Source organism: Tamandua tetradactyla, chromosome 15 (genome assembly GCF_023851605.1).
Source record: "Tamandua tetradactyla isolate mTamTet1 chromosome 15, mTamTet1.pri, whole genome shotgun sequence".
Classification (NCBI taxonomy): Eukaryota; Metazoa; Chordata; class Mammalia; order Pilosa; family Myrmecophagidae; genus Tamandua; species Tamandua tetradactyla.
In genome coordinates, this window is record NC_135341.1 from 86,575,381 (window position 1) to 86,599,942 (window position 24,562).

General features: G+C 33.9%; 1 protein-coding gene across 3 annotated transcripts in view; it reads right to left on the reverse strand.

The window, feature by feature from the left end:
* The window catches only part of XRN1 (5'-3' exoribonuclease 1), a 167,307-nt gene that overhangs the window by 120,889 nt on the left and 21,856 nt on the right, over window positions 1-24,562 (reverse strand). For all 3 annotated transcript variants that reach the window (XM_077130309.1, XM_077130308.1, XM_077130307.1), the window contains exons 7-15: window positions 23,716-23,803; window positions 23,463-23,631; window positions 22,639-22,706; window positions 22,231-22,368; window positions 20,015-20,081; window positions 19,330-19,435; window positions 17,784-17,873; window positions 15,731-15,887; window positions 14,122-14,241 (exon numbers count right to left, since the gene is read on the reverse strand). In XM_077130309.1, coding sequence (XP_076986424.1) covers window positions 14,122-14,241; window positions 15,731-15,887; window positions 17,784-17,873; window positions 19,330-19,435; window positions 20,015-20,081; window positions 22,231-22,368; window positions 22,639-22,706; window positions 23,463-23,631; window positions 23,716-23,803 — 1,003 coding nt within the window. The remainder of the gene's footprint in view (window positions 1-14,121; window positions 14,242-15,730; window positions 15,888-17,783; window positions 17,874-19,329; window positions 19,436-20,014; window positions 20,082-22,230; window positions 22,369-22,638; window positions 22,707-23,462; window positions 23,632-23,715; window positions 23,804-24,562) is intronic.

Consider the following 24,562-nt stretch of genomic DNA (forward strand, 5'->3'; position numbering starts at 1 on the left):
CTCTTGTACTAAGAACAGGAAGAGATCATCTTTTTTTCTTTCCTTCTTTCTTTTCCTCTCTCTCACATGCACACACACATGTAGATGCACGTACAAGCGCACACATCTTTTTTAGCTTGATCACGTCAGGCTTCCTTAAACATCAGTCCCTTTCTATCAGAATCTCCAGCATTTTTTTTCTTGTATGCTGTATGGCATTTCATTTCTTTTCCATGTGACAATCCCACTGCTGTATCTGTTGAAATTTTGTTGGGGGGGAGGTGCATGGGTCAGGAATTGAACCTGGGTCTCCTGCACAGCAGGTAAGATACTACCACTGAACTACCCTTGCACCCTCTCCAGCTGATTTTTGCATGAGTTTTGGGTTAATGGGAGGAGTAAGAGGTAGATGGGATTTTTAAAAAAATTTCTATTAGAGAAGTTGTGGGTTTAAAGAACAGTGAAGGGCGGGCCACGGTGGCTCAGCAGGCAAGAATGCTTGCCTGCCATGCCAGAGGACCCGGGTTTGATCCCCAGTGCCTGCCCATGTAAAAAAAAAAAAAGAACAGTGAAGCATAAAACACAGGATTCCCATATATCACCCTACCACCAACACCTTACACTGGTGTGGAACATTTGTTACATTTGATTATAACACTTTCGTGTAATTGTACTATTCTTCTTTAACAGCAGATACTTTTGTTACAGTTGATGAAAGATTACTGAAATAGTACTACTAATGATCATCCATGGTTACATTAGGTATATTTTTCCCTATATACCACCTTAAACACCTGGTATTTGTATTGTACATTTGTTATAATTCATGAAAGAACATTTTTATGCTTGTACTATTAAGTATAGTCCATAATCTGTAGTAGGATTCACTATGTTATACAGTCCTATGTTTTACCTTTTAATTTTTATTCTAGTAACATATATAACCTAAGGTTTACTCTTAACTGTATTCACATATATAATTCAGTTCTGTTAATTTCACTCAATAATGTGCTACCATCACCATGATCCATTTCTAAACCTTTACAATCAACCTAATGGAAATTCTGTACAAATTAAGCATCAATTCCCATTCTTTAACCCCAACCCATGCCCTGGTAGCCTATATCCTTTATATCAAAATTGGGTCATATGCCTTTTTATTACTGAGTTGTAGGAGTTGTCTGTATACTCCAGAAAAGACTTCTATACACATAGATGTTTTGTAAATAGATTTTCCCAGTCTTACCTACTCATTTTTTAATAACTTTTTAATAATTTCAAACTTACAGGACAATAGCAAAAAAAATACAACCCCCATACAGAAAACTGCAACATATTACAACTGTGCTCCTCATTCCCCAGATATCCAGATCCACCAAGTTTAATATGTGCCACCTTTGTGGTATCACTTTAATTATTTATCATCTCTCTCTGCCCTGTCTGCCCGCCTGCCTGTCTACCTACCTACTTACCTGTTTTCTCAACATCTGAGAGCAGGTTACACACATCATAATCCTTAAACACACAATACTTCCATGTACATTTCTTATACGAAAGGATATTCACTTATGCAATCACCTTAAGTACAGTTATTAAGTAATTTGCATATCAAGAACTTTATCACTGATTGTGGTAGTTAGATTCAGGTGTCAACTTGGCCAGGTGAAGTGCTAGGTCCAATGGCATGTGAACCTCATCTGTTGCTGATTACATCTGCAGTCGGCCAGGAGGCGTGCCTGCTGTAATGAATGATGTTTGATTTAACTGGCTTGATGCTCAAATGAGAGAGCTCAACGTAGCTGTTCTAGTTTGCTAGCTGCCGGAATGCAATATACCAGAAACAGAACGGCTTTTAAAAAGGGGAATTTAATAAGTTGCTAGTTTACAGTTCTAAGGCCGAGAAAATGTACCAATTAAAACAAGTCTATAGAAATGTCCAATCAGGCATCCAGGGAAAAATACCTTGGTTCAAGAAGGCTGATGATCTTCAATGTTTCTCTCTCAGCTGGAAGGGCATGTGGCGAACATAGTGCCATCTGCTAGCTTTCTCTCCTGGCTTCCAGTTTCATGAAGCTCCCTAGGAGGCATTTTCCTTTTTCATCTCCAAAGGTCACTGACTCGTGAACTCTTTGCTTCATGGTGCTGAAGCATTCTCTGTTCTCTCCAAATCTCTCATTTTCCAAAATGTTTCCTCTTTTATAGGATTCCAGTAAACTAATCAAGACCCATCCAAATGGGTGGAGACATGTCATCACCTAACCCAGTTTAACAACTGCTCTTGATTAAATCACATCTCCAGGGAGATGATCTGATTACAGTTTCAAACATACTGTATTGAATAGAGATTATTCTACCTTTTTGAAATGGGATTTTGATTAAAAGAAGGCTTTTGTAGGGTACATACATCCTTTCAAATCAGCACAGTAGCACAGCCAAGTAACTCAGCGTATCTCATCTCAGCACTCGCAGCTCAGCCCAGGCCTTTGGAAAGGCAGAGGAAAGTTGTTGGAACCCAGAGGCCTGAAGAGAAGGCCAGCAGAGATCACCCTGTGCCTTCCCACATAAGAGAACCTCAGTTGAAAGTCAGCTGCCTTTCATCTGAAGAGTTACAGTTTTTAATGAAATAAATCCCCTTTTATTGGAAGCCAATCCGTCTCTGGTGTGTTGCATTCTGGCAGCTAGCAAACTAGAACACTGATATAAAGCTTACATTCTATATTCCAATTCTTCTTATGTCCCAATAATGTCTTTTTAAACCTTTTTCCTCCATTCATAGACCCCATCCAGGATCACGTACTGCATTTAATAGTAACTACCTCTTTATGTTTTCTTTTTTTTTAATCGTGGAAACATATATGCAACATAAATCACACACCAACTCCTCCCAAGCATTACATTCAGTGAGATCAATCACAGTCCAATGTTGCAAGACCCTCTCATCATTCATTATTAGGACTTTCCCTTCACCCTAAACAGAAATCCTACACTCAGTTTGCATTAATTCCCCATTACCTCTGATCCTTAACCCTGGTAGCCTGTATTCTACTCTTAGTCTCTATGAGCTTGCATATTCACTGATCTTTTCTTTGCAGTTGCCATGGGGCTTAAATTTAACATCCTAAATCCACAACAATCTTGTTTGCTTTGACACCAATCTAACTTCAATAGCACACACAAACTATGTTCCTAAAGCCTACTGTCCCCAAACTTTCATATAGTTCTTATCACAAATAATGCATTTACACACAATGTGTCCAAAAACACTGATACATCATTACATTCTACGTATATCACTTTTAGATCCTGAAGAAAGTAAAAAATGAAGCTATCAATAAAAATATAATAGTAATAATATTTTCCAGAGATATTTATTTCTTCATATGACCTTACTCAATTGTCTAGTGCCTACCTTTTCAAGATAAAGAACTCCTTTTCACATTTCCCATAGGGCTGGTCTAGTGGTAACAAAGCCCCCCAGATTTTGTTTATCTGGGAATGTCTAAATACCTTCCTCATTTTTTAAAGAAAATTCTGTTGGATACTGAATTTTTAGATGGCAATTTTTTGCTTCCAGCACTCTAAATATGCCTTCCTGCTGCCTTACTCCCTCCATGGTTTCCTATGAGAAATTAGTATTTAACAACTTACTGAGGCTCCCTTACAGCTGACACATTGTTTCTCTCTTGCGGTTTTCAGAATTCTCTTTATCTTTGGCTTTTAACAGTTAAGTCATGGTGTGGTGTGGGTTTATCCTTTTCGGAGTTCGTTAATCATCTTGGATATGTATATTCAAGTCTTACATTAAATTTGGGAAATTTTCACCTATTATTTCCTTGAGTATTCTCTCTACCCCTTTTTCTCTTTTTTCTCTTTCTGGGGCTCTCACAATGTGCATATTAGTATATTTGGAGTACTACAGTTTCTGTCACTTTTACTTGTTCTTTCGTCTTTTTGTTCCTCAGATTAGACTATTTCAATTGTTTTACCTTCATGTTAATTGTTTCTTTCTTTTTGCCAGTTACAATCTGTTGTTGAAACCTTCTAGGGAAATTTTAATTCCTATTACTGTGGTATTTTACTCTGTGTGGTTCCTTTTCATAATTTCCATAACCATGTTTTTCTTTGGCTGTATGAGCATATTTAGCACCATTTTAAAAAAGTCTTTGGTATGTCACAGGTATGGTTCTCCTCATTCACTGTTTCTAATGCTTTAATCTTCTTTGTCTGGGCCATCGCTTCTTGTTTCTTTGTTATGTTTTGTTATCTTTATTGAAAACTGGACATTTTTATGTTTCATTTTGTTATTGCTAGAATTTAGTCTCTTAGGTGTCTGTTTCTTAAGCTTGTATCCAGCTAGTGTTATGACAGAACTTTCTTTGAATGCTAGAAGCTAACAAAAAAAAAAAAAAGGAAAAAGAGAACACCTTCCAAATCTCTGAGGATTGAACTGTGATAGACATTCAGAGCTTATCCACAGAGTGAGTTTAGAGAATACTCTATGACAGCATTTTGTAAGAGACCTCTCTGAACTTCCTTCTATATGCAGGGCAATTTCTGGGATGGTGAACCCATAAACCACCACCAGACATATGTGGCCAGACAAACACGCTCCCTGTATGTGCACGAAGATAATTCTGCTCCCTCTGGAACCGGGACCAGAGCCGCACACAGTGGAAGTGAGATCTGGCTCTCCGAAAAGCCACTGAAGTGTGGGGAGGGGCAGCCAGGGTGTCAGGAGATCCCATACCTTTTAAGTAGGCTTTTTCTTGATTTGGTGGTTTCCCTGTCAACTGCAGTCCTTTAAGTATTTTCTGGACTTTGAGAAAGATATTTCTGTCAGTTCTTGTTGGCTGTTCAAAACTTCTGTGGTGAGACAGAGCCCTTTAAGTATCTCACTCTGACATCTTCACCAGGGACTATTTCCCTATTCATTTTTTAAATAGTATCATTTCATGAGCAGAAGTTTTTTATTTTGAGGAAATCTATTTCTTCAGTTCTTTCTTTTGATTGATAGTGGTTTCTGGGTACTGACAAGGAGATTTTCCTGTAAGTTCACTCAAGAAATTTTAATTTTAGCTTTCACATTTAGGCCTATGATGCATTTTGAATTAATCTTGTGTATAATGTGAGGTATGGATCAAGGATCCTTTTTACCCCTTATTTATAACCAACTGTTAAAGCACAATTTGTTGTAAAACTTCTCTTTTCCCCATTGAATTGCTTTGGTGCCTTAACTGAAAATGAATTAACTACACAAGTACAGATCTATGTCCGCACTCCGATCTGTCCCACTGATTTGTGTGCCTTGATTAACGCAGTTTAATGGTAAGTTGTGATAACAGGTATTATACGTCCTCCAACACCGTTCTTTTTCAGTATTGTTTTGGCTGTTTCAGGTTCTTTGCAATTTTATTAAAATTAAAAATCAGACATTCAATTCCTATGCAAAATCACTCAGGATTCTGATGGGGATTATACTGAAGAATTTAACATCTTTAAAATAGATTTATACCACAAACATGGTATATCTCTTCCATTTATTTTGGTTTTAATTTCTTTCAGTAATGTTTATGATTTTAGGGTAGAGGTCCTGCATATGCTGTTTAATTTATAGCTATGAATTTTTATTTTTAATGTTATTATAAGTGGAATTTTAAACATTTGTATTCTTTATTGTTTGTTGCTAGTGTATGGAAATACGATTGATTTTTGTATATTGATCTTACATTTGTGAACTTGCTAAATTTATTTATTGAGTCAAGTAGCTTTTTAAAGATTTCTTAGAATAGTCTACATAGATGATGCCATTTGCAAATACCGGCAATTTTATTTCTTTTCTAATTTGCATGTCTTTCATTTCTTTTCCTTGACTTAATGCACTAGCTAGTCTTTTCATTGACTTAAAGCACTTCACTATCAGAGAGAAGTGATTAGAACAGACATTCTTGTACTACTGATTTTATGGGGAAAATGTTCAATCATTTACTATTAAATATGCTACTGTCATTCTCTTAGATGTCCTCTAAAATGCTGAGGAAGTGTCCTTCTATTCTCAGTTTACTGAGAGTTTCCACTAAGAATGTGTTTGAAACTGTTATATACCCCAGAAAAGCCATGTTTCTTTCATACTAATCCAATCTTGTGGGGGCAGACCCACTGCAGGGTGGAGTTTTTTGATTAGGTTGTTTCCATGTAGATGTGACCCACCATACTGTGGAGAGTGACCTCTGATTAGATTATTTCCATGGAGTAGTGGCCCCTGCCCATTCAAGCTGGATATTAATTAGTTTACTAGAGAGCTTAAAGGAGCTCACGGAGAGAGAAAAAGTCAGATCCAAAGGAGACATCTGGAGATGCTTGGAGAACTGACACAGAAAGCCACTGGATCAGAAACTGAAAGTAACACAATCCAGAAGCAAAGCACTACAAGATGCCAGCCATGTGTCTTCCTAGCTGATAGAGGAACCCTGGACTTGTCTTGAGGGAAGGCATCCTCTTATCAGTGCCTTAATTTGGACATTTTCATAGCCTTAGAACTACATGTAAACATGTAATTTAGTAAATCCCCTTAGTAAAAGTCAATCCATTTTTGGCATATTGCATTCCAGCACCTTTAGCAAACTGAAACAGGGTGCTAAATAATGATAATATGGTAAATTACACTGAAAAACCAACCTTCTATTTCTAAAATAAATTTCATTTTGGTGATGAGCATTATCTTTCTTATACCTTTCTGGAGTCTATCTGGTATTATGTTGTTAGGATTTATTGTATCTACTTTTAGAAGGAATATTGGTTAGTAATAATTTCCTTCTTGTAATGTCATTGTGTAGTGAAAGTGTAGATTATGAAGGCTGAATAATATGAGCTGGAAAGTGATTTCTCTCTTCAAAAAGTTTGGGTAAGGTTAGTATTAGTTCTTCCTTAAATGTTTGATAGAATTCACAAGTGAAGACCTCTGGGTCTAGATTTTCTATGGGGAAAGGTTTTAATTACGATTTAAATTTCTTTAAAAGATATACACTATCGGGCAAGGCAGGGCAAGATGGTGGCATAGTGAGGTGTGGAATTTAGACTGTCCTCCACAGAAGGTAATAAATAGCCAGAACTGTATGGAACAACTGCTGAGGGAATATCACTGACTGGACATACATCATATACTTAGTCTGAGCAGGTGGAACAGAACTGTAAGTTTCCCAGGCCATGGAGGCTGGGGCCATGCCCTGACAGGCATGGCAGGCTGGTTCCCTGAGGAGAAAGGAAACAGACTCCCAGTAGCAAGGAATTAGCTCAACCAAGCTCTAACCGCAGAGTTATTTAAAAAATTCTGACTATTGAAAACAGGCCCTGAGCACAGATGAAGCCAGAGTAAGCACTAAAGGACCCAGGAATTTTTGCCCCAGCAGAGAGGGGGCAGGACTGATAGGGGAAACAAACAAACAAACAAAAAAACCAGGGGCTTTTTTCTGTTGAGGAAATAATCACTAAAAAAGTTTCCATCTCTGAGGAAAAACGTAAAATTGCAGATCCAGGAAGTGCAGCATACTTCAAATCAGTATAGATCTGACAGCTCTATAGATCTATAGATCTACAGAATAGATCTAAACAGAAATACTCCAAGACACTTACTAATAAGATTACCAAATGTCAAAGACAAATAGAGAATTCTGAAAGCAGCAAGAGAAAATGAATCCATCATATACAAAGGAAGCTCAATAAGACTGTATGGATTTCTCAGCAGAAACTATGGAGGCAAGAAGGCACTGGTATGAAAAAATATTTGGGATTCTGAAAGAGAAACACTGCAAACTAAAAATTCTATACCCAGCAAAACTGTCCTACAGAAACAAGGGGGAGATTAAAAAAATTTTGAGACAATCACTGAGAAAATTTGTGACTAAGAGACGAAATATGTCTACAAGAAATATGAAAGGGAGCATCAAAGGTCAATAGGAAAAGAAGGGAGAGGTCTGGAGAAGAGTATAGAGATGAAAACTATCAGTAAAGGTTAAAAAGAGAGAAAAAAAAAAAGATATGACATATAAAATCCAAAAGACAAAATCATAGAAGAAAGTGCTGCCTTTATACTAACAACATTAAATGTTAATGGATTAAACTCCCCAGTTGAAAGACATCGCTGGCAGAATGGATTAAAAAACAGGAGCCCATCTATATGCTGTCTACAACAAACTTACTTTAGATGCAAGGAAAAAAACAGATTGAAAGTGAAAGGTTGGAAAAAAGATATTACACACAAACAACAACCAGAAAAGAGCAGAGGCAGCTATACTAATACCTGACAAATTAGACTTCAAATGTAAAACAATTAAAAGAGACAAAGCAGGACACTATGTATTAATAAAAGGAAAAAGAAGATAAAATAATTACAAATATTTATGCATAGAGCTAGAGTGCTCCAAAATACATGAGGCAAACACCAACAATACTGAAAGGAAAAGTAGAAACCTCTACCATAATAGTTGGACACTTCAATTCCTGCTTTTGTCAATGGACAGAACATTTAGACAGAGGAGTAATAAAGAAACAGAGATTTTGAATAATACGATAAATGAACTAGACTTAACAGACATTTACAGAACGTTATACCCCACAAAACCAGGACACACATTTTTCTCAAGTGCTTATGTGACCACATGCTGGGTCACAAAGCAAGTCTCAATAAATTGAAAAAGATTGAAATTATACAAAACACTTTCTCAGATCACATTGGAATGAAGCTGGAAAGGAGTAATAAGCAGAGGGCCAGAAAATTTACAAATATATGGAGGCTAAACAGCACACTCTTAAACAGTCAGTGGGTCAAGAAAGAAATTACAAGAGAAATCAGTAAATATCTCAAGGCAAATGAAAATGAAAACACAATATATCAAAATTTATGGGATGTAGCAAAGACGGTGCACAGAGGGAAATCTATAGCCTTAAATGCCTATATTAAGAAAAAAAAAGCTCACTTGGAAGAATTAGAGAAAGAACAGCAAACTAACCCCAAAACAAACAAAAGGAAAAAAATAAAGATTAGAGCGGAAATAAAAGCAAGTTTTTTGAGAAAAGCAATAGAATTCATGGACCCTTAGCTAGGCTGACAAAAAAAAAGAGGATGCAAATAAATAAAATCAGAAATGGAAGAGGGGACATAACTACTGACCCCACAGAAATAAAGGAAGTAATGAGAGGATACTATGAGCAACTATATGCTAATAAACTAGAAAACATAGATGAAATGGACAACTTCCTAGAAAGGCATGAATAAACAACATTGACTAAAAAAGAAATAGATGTTATAATACAGAATATAGGAGACTTATAGAGTACACAGATGTTAGAGATGGGTGAATAGTTAGTTAATGAGGTTGAACGCAAATGTAAGAGTAGACAGAAGTGAAGGCAGTTCACTAGTGGGTCTATAAGTAATATTACCATATTGAAGATGAACACAATTGAAAGAGGTTTGTACAGACCTATGTGTCCCATTGATTAACACTACAAATATAAATATGCTCTTGCATGAACTAAAAACAAACAAACAAAAGAACAGATGATCCCAATAAACCAATCACAAGTAAAGAGACTGAGTCAGTCATCAAGAAGCTCCCCAAAAAAGAAAAGTCTAGGACCAGATGGTTTCACACGTGAATTCTACCAAGCATTCAAGAAAGAATTAGTATCAATCTTGCTCAATCTCTTCAAAAAAACTGAAGAGGGAAAGCTACCTAACTCATTCTATGAAGTCAACATCATCCTAATACCAAAGTCAAAGATATGACAAGAAAAGAAAATTACAGACCTATCTTTTTAATGAATATAGATGTAAAAATCCTCAACAAAATATTTGCAAATCAAACCCAGTAGCATATTAAAAGAATTATACACCATGACCAAGTGGGATTTATTCTAGGTATGCAAGCCTGGTTCAACACAAGAAAATCAATTAATGTAATACACACATCAATAAGTAAAAGCAGAAAAAACACATGGTCATTTTGGTTGATGCAGAAAAGGCATTTGACAAAATTCAACATCCTTTCTTGATGAAAATATTTCAAAGGGTAGGAAAGGAAGGAAACTTCCTCAATGATAAAGGAAATACATGAAAAACCCACAGCTAACATCATTCTCAATGGGGAAATACTAAAAGTTTTCCCTCTAAAATTAGGAACAAGACAAGGATACCCACTGTCACAGTGTTATTCAACACTGTGCTCTAAGATCTAGCCGGAGCAATGAGACAAGAAAAAAAAATAAAAGGCATCCAAATTGGAAAGGAAGAAGTAAAGTTCTCACTCTTTGCAGATGACATGATACTACTTGTGAAACCCCCCCAAAAAATCTATAGTAAAGCTACTGGAGCTAATAAAAAAGTACAGCAAAGTGGCAGGTTACAAGATCAACCCCCCAAAATCAGTAGTGTTTCTATACAGAAGTAATGAGCAATCTGAAGAGGAAATCAAGAAAAAAATTCCATTTATAATAGCAACCAAAAGAATCAAATATTTAGGAATAAACTTAACTAAGGAAACAAAAAAAGCTATGCACAGAAACTATAGGAAATTGCTAAAAGAAATCATGGAAGATCTAAATAAATGTAAGGGCATACTGTGTTTATGGATTGGAAGACTAAACAAGTTAAGACATCAATTCTCCCCAAATTGATTTATGGATTCAATGCAATACCAAGTAAAATCCCAACAATTTACATGGCAGAAATAGAAAAACCAATAACCAAATTTATTGGGAAGGGAAGTGGTGTCCCGAATAGCTAAAAATATCTTGAAAAGGAAAAATGAAGTGAGAAGTCTCACACTACTTGACTCAAAAGCATATTACAAAGCTACTGTGGTCAAACAACATGGTACTGGCATATAAAGACAGATATACTGACCAATGGAATCAAATTGAGTGTTCAAAATTTGTTGTCTATGGACAACTCATCTTTGATAAGGCTGTCAAGCCAAACCAACTGGGACAGAGCAGCCTCTTCAATAAACAGTATTTGGAGAACTGGGTACCCACATGCAAAAGAATAAAAGAGGATCCATATCTCACACCCTATACAAAAATTAACTCAGAATGGATCAAAGACTTAAATACTACAGTTAAGACCATAAAACTTTTAGAAGAAAATATAGGGAAATATCTTATGAATCTTGTGGTAGGAGGTAGCTTCCTAGACCTAACACTCAAAGCACAAGCTATGAAAAATAAATAGATAACTGTATCTCCTCAAAATTAAACACTTTTTGTATCAAAGAACCTTGTCAGGAAAATAAAAAGGCAACTCACGCAACGGGAGACAGTATTTGGAAATCGCATTTCAGATAGGTTTAACATCTAGAATATATAAAGAGATTCTACAATTTAACAACAAAAAGTCAAACAACCCAATTCAAAAATGGACAAATGACAAGGACAGACACTTTTTCAATGAGGAAATACACATGGCTCAAAAACATATGAAGAGATGCTCAGTCTCACTAGCTATTAGGGAAATGTTAATGAAAACTACAATGAGAAATCATCTCACACCTACTAGAATAGCCTTTATCAAACCACCCCCCAGAAAACTACAAGTGCCAGAGAGGATGTGGAGAAAGAGACTCACTGTTGGTGGGAATTGTAGAATGGTAGGTACAACCACCCTGAAGGGCAGTTCAGCAGTTCCTCAGGAAGCTAAATATACAATTGCCATATGATTCAGCAATGCCATTATTAGGTATATATTCAGAGGACCTGAAGTAGGGACGCGAACGGACAGTTCCACACTGATGTTTATAGATTGCTAAGAGATGGAAACAGCCCAAATGTCCAACCACAGATGAGTGGATAAGCAAACTGTGTTATATACATATGATGGGATACTATACAGCTGTAAGACAGAATAAAGTCATGAAGCATGTAACAACATGAATGAACCTTGAGGACATCATGCTAAGTGAAATTAGCTGGAAACAAAAGGACAAATACTGTATGGTCTCACTAATATGAACTAACATTAATAAGTGAACTTTGAAAGTTAAAGTTGAGAACACAGATTATCAGAAGATAGAAAGAGGGTAGAGATTGGGCATTTCATGTTGAAGGAGAACAGAATGTTCAACAAGACTGATTGTAAAGATCCAAAAATGAATAGCACAATACTATCTGATAGTAGCACAATATTGGAAGTACATTGAATGAAGTTGAATGTGAGTATAGTTGAAGGAGAAGGGCTGGGGCAGGTATGACATCAGTAGAAAAGACAGAAGATAAAGACTGTCATATCCTATAACTTAGGAATGCCTAGAGTAGACAATGACACTGATTAAATGTACAGATATAAAAACTTTTTTACTTGAGGGAGAACAAATGAATGTCAACATTGTAAGGTATTGAAAATGGGATGGTATACAGGAAAAAATACAATCAATGCAAGCTAGGGTCTATATTCATCAGTAACACTAAAATATGCTTCAGGTGAATGTAACAAAGGTATGCCACAACTAGAAGTCAACAAACGGAGGATATGGGGGAGTGGTATAGATTATTTGTGGATGAAAAGGAAAAGAAATACACCATTCAGATTTTATAGTTAGTTCTCTCAGTTTTGCTAAATTGTGTCTTTAGAGAAGTATGTTTTATTTCATATAGGTTGATGAATTTATAGACAGAAAATTGTTCATAATACTCTTTATTCTTTTAATAGCTGTAGGATCTAAAGAACGTTTCCTCTTTCATTTCTAATATTGATCATTTATGTGTTCCCCCTCTCTTTTTTCCCCTTTCTTGATCAGTCTAACTAAGAATTATTGACTTCAGTAATATTTTCAATGAACCAACTTTTGGTATCATTAATTTATCTGTACATTTCTGTACTGTTTGTTCACTTTCCACGGATGTCTGCTCCTATCTTTATCATTTCTTTAATTCTGATTAGATTGGGATTAAGCTGTTCTTCTTTACTTAGCTTCTTTCAGTAGAAGTCTAGATAATTTATTCTAAACCCTTTGTTCATTTTACCATAAGCATTTTGAACAATGTTTTCCTTTAGTTACATCACACACGTTTTGATATGTTATACTTTACATTATGATTTGGATAAAAATATTTGCTAATTTTCCTTTCTTTCATCCATGGGTTTTTCATAAGTGTGCTATTTAATTTTAAAATATTTGAGAATATTTCAGATATCTGTTACTGATATCTAATTCATAGAGTGCATTCTTGTATGATTTCAGTTCTTTTACTTTTATGGAGACATGTTTTATGGCTCAGCAAATAATCTTGTGAATGTTCCTTATTCACTTAAAAATAATGTGTATTCTGCAGTTGTTGGGCATAGTATTCCATAAATATCAATGAAGTCGAATAGGCTTATAGAGTCATTAAATTCTTCTGTATCTACTGATTTTGTTTTCTCGTCCTATAAGTTCATCAGAGAGAACTGAAATCTCTAATTATAATTGTGGATTTGTTTATTTCTATCTTCAGTCTTTAAAAAAAAATCTTATTGTGGTAACATATATAAGATAAAACGTCCCATTTTTATCACTTTCAAGTGTACAATTCAGTGATATTACTCACCAATAAATACTGTGTTACCATCACCACTATCCATACCCATTACCAAAATTTTTTCATCATCCCAATGTACATCCATTAAGGAGAAAGTTCTCTCACTCCCTGTGCCCCATCCCTTATCCCCCAGACCCCTGAGAACTTTAATCAACTTTCTGTTTCTATGAATTACCATATTCTACATACTGTCCTTTAGGGTCAGGCTCTGCCTTCAATTTTAACAGTCTTTGATTTATGTTTTTTGAAGCTCCATTATTACATGTATATACATTTAGGATTACTGTGTCTTCTTGGTGAACTGACTTCGCTTTTTTAATCAGTGAAATATCCCTCTTCATCTTTGGTTACACTCCTTGTCATGAAGTCTACTTTGTCGCATATTTGTAAAATCTCTCTATTTTTCTTATAACTAGCATACCTACATGTTTTTGAAGCATATAATTAAGGAACAAGTTGTTAAATCTCATGAACAAACCATAAAATGTGATTAAAACCTATTTTTCATAAAGCTACATGAAATAATCTCTAATGAACACTATGTGCATACATACAATTATTTCATGCACTGACCTCATCAATAAAAGGTATTAATACCACAGCTTCCCATTCCTGTTGTTTCCCATTTAGGTCTGTTTTAAAATCAAGTGGATAATATTCTATAATTGGTGAGTCTTCACTGGTCATCAAATGCTGTGAAAATATAAAAGTGTAATAGAAGTATAAGAACTTATACAAATATAGCTTTTTGTTAATGTATTTATAATATTTTCTCACATTACTTTTTACAATTTCTAAAAAAACAAGATTTTTACAACTAAATATGCTGCAATATGACTACATTATTATTTTCAACTATAAGACTTCTAATCTCATTGTGGATCCTCACTTTTCCATTCCACTGGCCTAGTTACATACCAAAACCATTCTTAACTTTGAACTTTAATTTTACGATTTTCTTTTGTCTTTTCAACTTTACATGGCCCATCACCTAAATTCTATTTTCCCATTCAGACTTCAGTTCATTTCACAGGATTCAAAAATCTTGAATTTTAAACATTAGATTAGCAATTTACCTTCATGTCCTTCAAATCAATTTATTCTATTAATTATAACAATTGTCATCCAAAATAATTTAAAAAGAAAAAAAATCAAAAAATCATTCCACCATTAATATCAAAGAGCAACACTCCAATAAGACACATCATTACTGGAGAGTTTATAACAGATATATACAGAAAGCATAAGGACATCTTCTGAGATATGAACATGGAAAATTACACTATAGAATTTTAAGAAGAATTAAATAGCATATTCCCAAGGGTGGCACTCAAAATATTTAAAAACCAGTATGGCATGGGCACTGAGCAATCAAAACAGATGGGCTGTAAAATACCTGCATGGTCGTACTGGTACAGAGTGGTTGAATATCAACCCTTAACGTATCTGAAAGCAGGAAAAAAGCATCAAAGAAACTTCTGAAGAAAGGTAAGGATAGGTTAGGGTTCAGGAAGATGCAGAAGGAAATCTGACACTGTTCAACCAGCAAAAGGTGTGTGTGTGTGCACACGCGCACTCCAATTCCTGGGACATATACCATAGATTAGAACAGATTGATTCCCTAATAAACCAAATGATATTTACCTTCAGAATCAGCACAGCAGGCTTCATATAATTTTGGTGACCCTACCACCTCTGAAACACCTTCTTTCAGCTATGTGAAATGTTAACCAAAGAAAAGCCTTTCATTCCATAACTCGATGACTGAAAATCCACAATAAGTAATACTTCAGTTGAGAAAAATAAGTCATTAGAAACATCCCTATTCTATCAGGTGGAAGAGTAAAACAAACAGGGGTGAATCTGTAAACATTTAAAAAAACAGATGGCTCTGGATTTTGCCTGTTTTATTTTTGTCCTATAGATACAAACTGACGACATACTTCAAAGTGCTGGAACAACTAGGCTTTGAATGGTTTATGAAGTTAGCTTACATTTTAAACAAAGCTAACTCTAAATCAAGGAATTACTTCTCAAGGGACTTGTTAAATAAATGCTATATTTGAAACTGAAAATAAGTACATTTATTTACTTAATAAATTTAGGTACTATACTTTTAAGGTTGGAAAAGGGGCTTCTAAATTTCAAAAAGGACATAAAAACATTAAACTCTAAAACCCACCTGGTAGCACACAGGAAGTAAATTTTTGCTAGCTGCTGGAAGTACAGCAAGAAGCTGTTCAAATGGCTTAAAAGGTTTTCCTAGTTCAAAACGGATTTTGAGGGTGCTGATGCTGTGGAGATCGGACAGGAAAGGTGCATAATGGTAAGGGTAGTACCTGAAAAACGAAACTGAGTTTCAAACAACTGGCAACTTTGTGGAATAGATCAATATTAAGTATACACTTTTTTCTGTATTTTATTTTAGTAACACATAGCAACAATTTTAAAGGAAAAACTATCATTCATAATTCTACCTCTTGAATATAAGAAATCAGCAGTGCTAGAAAATTTAGATTATGTGACAACAATACATATCCTATTTCCTTAATTTTTAAATTTAGCTTCACATTTAAAAAATGGGAATGTATTAGGGAATTGAAGAACAGTTAATGCACTTCTTCAAAACTGAATGTACTTTTCTTTTAGTTCCCAAACTGTTGATTGTGAAACTTTCAATTAACAGATTCTTAGAACAGAAGAAATGAAGTTGGAGAGAGCATTTCAGCTAGGTTGCTTTGGTTTGGAGCCATGAAGCAAGGGGCTTGGAGCAGCTTAATGTTTTGATGTAGTTTCAATCAGCTCATGCGGTTGGAACACAGTTAAGTATGAGCCCATGTGGCTGTTACTGGTTAGCTCTAAGAATTCTCATCTTGAATTAATATGCACATTATTATTTGTCATAAGGATCAAACCATATAATGTATCACTCACACACACTAACTAGTTTTGTTTTTGTTTAATACCTTCCCATCAGTCGACTACATGTATAAATATTTTTACAAAGCTTCAAACACATAACTTTAAAATTTCAGAATGTTCTTAATGTTTGATTAAGGATTTAAAAAATTAAGACATTTTTATATTCCATAATTATGGCACACATTTCAAAAGAAAAGGAAGTGTAGAAAGCAGACTGGCATGAAGTATAATGGAAAATAAATAGACTCTGGAATCAGATAGGCTTTGACTTGATTCTGCCCATATAATCTCAATAATCTATAACTGAGGTTGTATGAACCTCAATTTCTTCATCTGTAAAAGGGAGAAAACAATACTTATGTTATATAGTTGTGAAGATTATAAGAGAAAATGCTCATCAAATGTCTGGCCCCTATTGCCTTGTAATATAAAAGGAATAGCTTCTATCAACCTTCTTAGAAACAGGGCAAATCAAGGATTTTGTTCATTAAATTGATCTTCAGAGGGTCCCTGAGAATCTGGTTAGTTATTGCAAGATTTTTTTTAGAGGGCTATAAGTAAGTGAAATAATAATTAGGGCCACATTCATTATTTTGTATTAGTTTGTTTTGCTAGATGGGATTCTGAAACAGAGCCTAGCAGAAATCCTGTTAAAATAAAACAAAAGAAAACAAAACAAGCTATGTTATAATCAAGAGTTTCTACTTTCCTCTGAGTCATTTTTTGGGCTGTTATTTTGCTATTTTGGTAGACAGTTTGGAAATGTAGATGGAATCTGCTGTAATAGGAAACATGAGAGAATGAAGGATTATTACCATTTCCAGTCAAAGGAAATAATGAAACTTTCCTCTTTCTTCTTCCCTATTCCCAGCCTAACATTTGAATAACTCATCCTACATTAATTATTCCTGATACAGAAATTTTTCTCTTCTTGAAAATTTTTTATTATGGAAATTTGCAAACACAAAAAGTGGATAAAATATAATGAACACTCCTACATAACCATCACTCAGACAAAGTAATTATCAAGACTTTGTCATACTTGATTCATCTTGATATAGAATCTTAATCTTTAAATTAACAACTTCTATTATGGATCACCTGCTACAGTTAGAAACATCTTTGCTAGACAAAGGTCTTTTTAAGTATTTTCATGTAATAAGAGATTATCTGTATTTCATTTAAACTTGGCAATATATATTTTGAAATATTATCATAAATAGATATAAAAGGAAAAAAGATCTCCAAATGAGATACAATAGAATGTGCCATTATAAAATGATACAACTTTATTTTTGTTTTCATTTCCTCACCAGCTCCAGGACTGAACTCCATGATAGTAATAATGTAAAATCCATTGTATTGCTTGAACATAACATGCAGCTTGATCAGCCAGAAAGTCACTGAAAACAGAAAACATTTTCATTATAACATTATTTTTTGAATACAGGCCAGTATCTTTACAGCATAGTATCTGCTAATTCTGACCATTTTGCCTCACGTATTTTATTTAATCTGAGTAAGCTAGCTAAAAATTGTAATCAGAAAAATTCCAAAATATTCTTTTTAAAAAACACCATCCTGTCAGATTAAAGATCAGCCTTACAGATTTCCTAAACTAATCATCAGAATAGTTAACCCACCAGGCATATTTACTCAGACAGTGTAATATGCCTTTGTCTTAAAGTTGTGTATTTAGCCAATGACACCTTTTATAATAAATAAAAGCATGGCACTACCATGCTCTTAAATAGCTGAAGTAGGATGGGAGAAGGGAATGGGATTTTTTCTTTTTATCTGGGAGAAAGGCTGAGAGAAGCACAGGAGGAAATCAAGGAGGAAGATCAATCACAGGTGCTACAGTTTTATATAACTGTAATCAGGGAAATATAAGAAGAATAAAAGATTAAAAGAGTAACTATGTTAAATATTTAATTTCTCCAATATCAAAAGTCCTGTATGGTAATGGCACTTGACACAACTTCAGTGAGCTGGTGAATTGTACTAGAATTCCTATCCTTCCTGTATGAATTTGGAGCACTCAAAAGGATTATGTACAGGATGAAAAACAGTCGGAGAGTATATATTTCATAGAATAATGTCTAAAAACTTGGGTCTATTCCTGAACAGACCTTTGAGTAGATCTAATACTGGTGCTTTATTATTAAAAAAAAATAATAACAAAAGTAATAGGATATAAAATATCCACATACAAGTAGCATTTTATGAAATTTTACTTTCCCTTATAGAGAAGTAGCCTCATCTAGTGCTTAAGAGCTGGATTCTGGAGCTGGAACGCCTGTGCTCACATCCTGCTTCTGCTACTCATTAGCCTTGGGCAAGTCACATCCCTCAACATTCCTTCATTTCCTCAAATGTAAAATAATAATTTCACTTTTCTCAAGGGGTTCTTATGATAATTAAATGAGTTAATATTTTAGAAATATTTAGAATATTGCTTGGCACTGGATAGGAACTAGATAAGTGTTTGTTAAAACAAATAAAGTACAAACATAAGCACTTCATACTGTGAGCTGCAGATAACAAATAATTTGAAAGCTAATGTTATTAAGGAACATCTGGACTAGGTATTACCTGGGGCTGAACCATGTAATTCTGATGTGAGCTTTAAAAGATGGAAAGCAGAAAACTAACCATTTTTTATTCTGCAATTTTGATCCCAGGAATGAAACACGTCAGAGTTAGATCATCTTTTCTAAAACCATTCTGGTTGAAAAATCAATAATTTATGAAGCAAGAGAAAAAAACCCCTTCTTTCCCACTCCCTTATAAGCACCAAAGTATGCTGCAAAATCTAATTTTCTTTACTTTAAAGTAAAAGCATGGGCAAAAACATACTCAGACACTACATCAACCCCCATCTTCGTCATGTAGTATGTTCTTTTATATTGTCTAAACTCGGTTTCAAATAGGTCATCATCTTCAGTCTCATCTTCTAAATTATCTAGAGGAAAAGCCAGAAAATTAGTAACTGAGAAATACAAATATCCTTTTTTCTCACTGATTGTTTTAAAAATACACAACAAGGTATTTGCTTACAAACGATGATAGAAATCCGTTCCATCCAACATTGCTGAATTAGTACTAATTTAGTAATTGAGAAACGGGTAACAAGCAGTCTGTCAAACAAATAACATACAGGCCAGATAAATATTGAAACCCAGAGGTATGAGCCTCTCCAAGATTATCAACTAATTACAACCCCCTATTGTCACCACTCTTTCTCAACATGAAAAAGTCTGAATGGGCAATTGCCTAAAGATCCTTATAGATTGGGAGAAGGATCAAAGGAGAAGGTGGAATTATAACAGAGAAAAACAGGATTAACAAATAGTACGACTGCTGACTGACTATACTGTTATTTCTTCTAGCTTCCAGTGTTTTAGAGCAGCGAGAAGAAAAATCTGAAAAGTGGAATGGTAACCCATAATAAACTCTGAAATTTGTAACTACTTGTTGAAGTGTACTTTGAAAATTATTGTTTTCCCTTTGTATATTTCATATACATGTAATTTGTACTCACCCTTAGAAGTTACCACTTCATCTTCCTTTTTGTCTAAAGCAGCCCAACATACGGCATTTTCCGGGGCCTATAATAATTATACATTTATATAAAATTAATGGGAATATGTATTTCAAAGTGAGACATTTAATATAGAGATTTTAAGAAATACTAAAAATAACTGAAATAAAGGTCATTTAGAAAATAATCTTCAAATCATGCATAAATGTTTTTGGTTTTAGATCACTTGTTTTCTAAAGCTACATATACATTTTAATGACTTAGAATGTAACATACAAACCTCTGAAAGATATGTAATAATTACATATAATTATTTAAATATACATGTATTCCAAGAAAAAAATACTCCAAGAATATTTAATTTACTAAGAAGAAAGTACACAATCAAATTCATTTATCATCTGTCAATTCATAATTTTTATATGTCAAATTCTGGGCTACTGTTAACACCACCTATTTGTTTATACTTGAATCCGGTGATTATAAATATTACCAACTTTCTATATCTTTGGATCCCATCATTCTTATGACTTATCTACTCTCTACTTGTCATTTCTCTTACACGCAACCCATTTGCTTTTCTCTAGTCTTCTATCTCATCACAACACTTTATATTGTTTTTTCTCCTTGAAATATCATCATTTCTCTGTTCTATTTTCTGACTGTATCTATTGCCAGTGATTACCACTAGCTTCTTTTTTATTTCCTTATCCCTATTTCCTTTTCTTAATCCAACCTAGGGTCTCTGCCAAATCCCAGTGCCTGGGCTGTTTCTCCTACTCCTTCATTTCATCAGTGTCTCCAATGTTAATTATATATGACTGGAAGACTTGGGAACTCTATATGGACTGAGCTGAGGTGGATGAAGCTGGAATTTATTGATATGTATGTTTTGTGAATAGGTATTCCCAAAACAGTTGCAGAGACTATTCTCTTAGGAGCAAAAACACAGAGCAGAATGCAGACTGACAGCTTTTTAAGTTCCACCAAGGAAGAGTTATGCAATTAGAAGGACTGCAGTAGAGAAAAAGAGGATAGTTGGTCTTCACGGAGTAAGAGTTTTTATGATTTGATCTGAAATAAAACAGTACAGTAAAGACAGTGCAGGAAACTCATCAATTTCACCAGCCTATCCAGTAATTATGGATAGGGTGAAGACAATTTCAGAGGAGGTCTATTTTCCAAGTTAACAAAAATAAGACATTCCTTTAAGAGTATTAGAGATGCTTTGCAGGACACTAGCATATTCTGATTCTATTATTCATTTATTAAGCACAGAGCATTAACTAGATATTATACTATTAATTAGTATTAAACTAGTCTATAGCTGTATTTTATAAATAATTTTACATGTAAATCATTTCTAGAGAGAAAAATCACTGGTCAAGTTAACATCTCATAACATCATACTATAAATATCCACATTTTAAAAACTAGGCCAGAACATCAACTAGTTCCATCCTCCTATTCCATATTATCAACAGCCCCTTCCAAAAACGAAAAAGGTAGAATGGGCATAGCCCAAAAACCCCTAAAGAGTAGGAGAAAGATCAAAGGTGATGGTGGAGTTATACAAAGAAGGTAGGGTTAACAAGTGAGTACGAATGCTGAATCATTGTACTGATATTTCTTTTAGTCTCCAGTATCTTGAATCTCCATACCAAACTCTGAAATCTGTTCTACAACTAATTGTTGTGATGTGCATGGAAATTTATTGCTTTTTAATATATATGTTATATTTTGCAAAAGAGGAAAAAAAAAGTTGATTGTGATGATAAATGCACAGCTATATGTGATATTGTGAACCATTGATTGTACACTTTGGATGATACATGGTATGTGAATATATAATATATATCAATAAAAAATAAAAAAACTAGGCCATTATTTGAAAATAATATGTTTTTTAAACAATTGTTTTAAAAGATAACTCCTGTTTGGGCTCCTAAAGTAACAAATACTTTCCATACTTGTTAACAGAATGGAAAAGCAAATATAATACTCTTCTTCATTAAAAGTAAGAAACTGATTAAAGATCATTTCAAATAACAGGAACGAAAGAAAAAAGGAAACCAAAACAATTTTTAAATGATCAGAGAAGAAATGAAAATAAAATGAAACAACCCCAAAATCACAGGAAGGAGAATGAGAAATAAGAAATAAGTTTTATCACTACAACTAAAAAAAGTGAAAGGACACCTAAAAAAAATTCACACCTTTGATTTTTTTTTTTCCTTGTAGTTCTTGGCTTCTTCTGCCGCAACACCTGCTGCTTCATTAAGGTACTTGTTACCAACTTTGCTTTCAAACCACTTTAGATCCACAAAAACTTCACTGAAGTGCTCACGATCAAACTGTAGAGAAATATTTAAATTCATTAAAAATAAGAAGGTATGTCTGGAAGTCTACAAATCAAACTGTGGAATAAGTTTGCACAATGAGGAAATGTTACTTTTTAAATACACATTATGGGTACCTCTGCTACTATTTTGAAATTTTAAAAAAGCAAATAAAAATAATTTAGGTGAAATTACTTACATAGAATGAGTAATTGGATTAGGTTATAAAAACCTTTCCTTCTCATTATGCAATTAACAGGAAAAGAAAAACTTCTAGTTACTTACATCTGATAGTTTCACAAGGTATTTCTCAAATCGAGGTAAGTTGAGATGCCCACTTTCGTTAATATAACCTAAAAAGAACAAAATCTAAATCTGTACTAAAAGCTGACATTTTTTATAAATAATTCTATAAAATTCTTTCGCAAAAATGTTGAATGTTGACATTTTTCTCACTAAAGAAAAAACACTCATAGTATTGTGCTATAACTGACCCTGTCTGCTTTGAAGTTTAGATTAATATGTAAGCACTGAAGTAAAAGAAAATAAATCCTGGTTAACATAATAATAATCCTTCCTCATAGCCAACATTTTGTAAGTTAACTAAATTAAACATATTTTCAGAACATATCTAGATCATTCAGTTTGATATATTAACTTGTGAAGAAAATAACTGCTACTTTGTTGTCTCTTTTATCCAGTTTTATCACTGCTACAAATTTCCTCCTAAAGTATGGTCAATTTCATTTTAATTGAAAAGTCTTTCCTTCATATTAAATACTCTGATGCCTATCCACTCAGAAAAATTGAATTTCTGTGCTTAAGTATGAAGGAGCTAAGTGAAACCAATAACTTCTGCTAGTTTTCTTAGGGGATTAAAGCCAAAGATTAGTTAGGTACTAATATGTGAGAATGCTTAACTCTGGTTCCTTTCATTGTTTGTGAATTGCTGAAAATTACTTAAAAGCTTGGCACCTTAGACAAAAAGAAACCCCAAATTTTCTATTTTAGTTGTGCATGCAATAATCAAATAAATTGAATGACACTTTTAAAGTAGTCAAGTGCTAAATTAAAAGTAGTTTAAATGAATATTGTTGAAATTTTCTTACCCCCAAGTTCTGGCAGGATGCTAATATATGTTCCATAAAGAAGGGGCAGTGCATCATGATTGATATGCAAATGAGGTAGATGAGGAATAAAATCATTGCCAACAAGAAATCCCATCAAAATCCAATCATCGATTATCCCTTCAATATCATATTTAAATGAAACCTTGTCCTGTGGCAAAAAAATGGAAAAAAAGTCAAATCCTATGGAAATGCAGGTATACAAATCTTGGTCCATGGTTATATTAATACTTACTTTTAATACTGAAAATTCATAGTCAATATACTCTCTCATTAAAGACAAGTGTAGCAGGTGAAATGTGGTTTCTTCTGGAGCGCACACTCTGTCAATTAGATGAACAAGATAGAGTTAATTATATTTCCAAGGTCCATGTTTAACATGTACCAAAGCTTAAAATCAAAATTATCATTAGAAGTTGGTGGGTATTTTACATGACAGCTGCAGAGCTATGTAAAGATAAAAATATAATCATACTTGTAATAGACAAAAATATAATAAAGTACAAAATAATAGGTTTACATTAGGCTTTCTGTGGAAGAAAACTCTTAAAATTAAGAAATCCTAAATAATATATAATACATGTGAAAAACTTGGGATCTGGCCAATATAAAGCTAGCCATCAACAAAAAGCTGAATAAATGAGAGAATATAAACTTTTATAAACACTGTAATATCATCCAGAGCTACAAGGATGAGGCATTATCAATTCTTTGTCTTACCCTTACCTGGCTTGATACAGGGTTCTATATTCCTAGCTTTTGACCTATACTCAAAGATTAAACACAATATAAACAAGAGAGAACTGTATCTGTGTAAGAATGCCAATCATGACTCAGGAAAGCCAGACACACAAATCAAGTTCTGAAGAGGATCAATAAAGTAATTTTCTGATGATTAAAGTTTGCCAACTTCTAAATTCGCATTTATTCAGCTAAAATTAAATAAATAAGTTAAACTACATAACATATTCTGGCTATATGTTATATAACTAATAATTACAAGGCAAATACATGCTTTGGCTAGGGTGTAGCAAGGCAAAAGAGCTTCAAAATTTTTTCTCTGGCTCTAACCTCTCTTAACA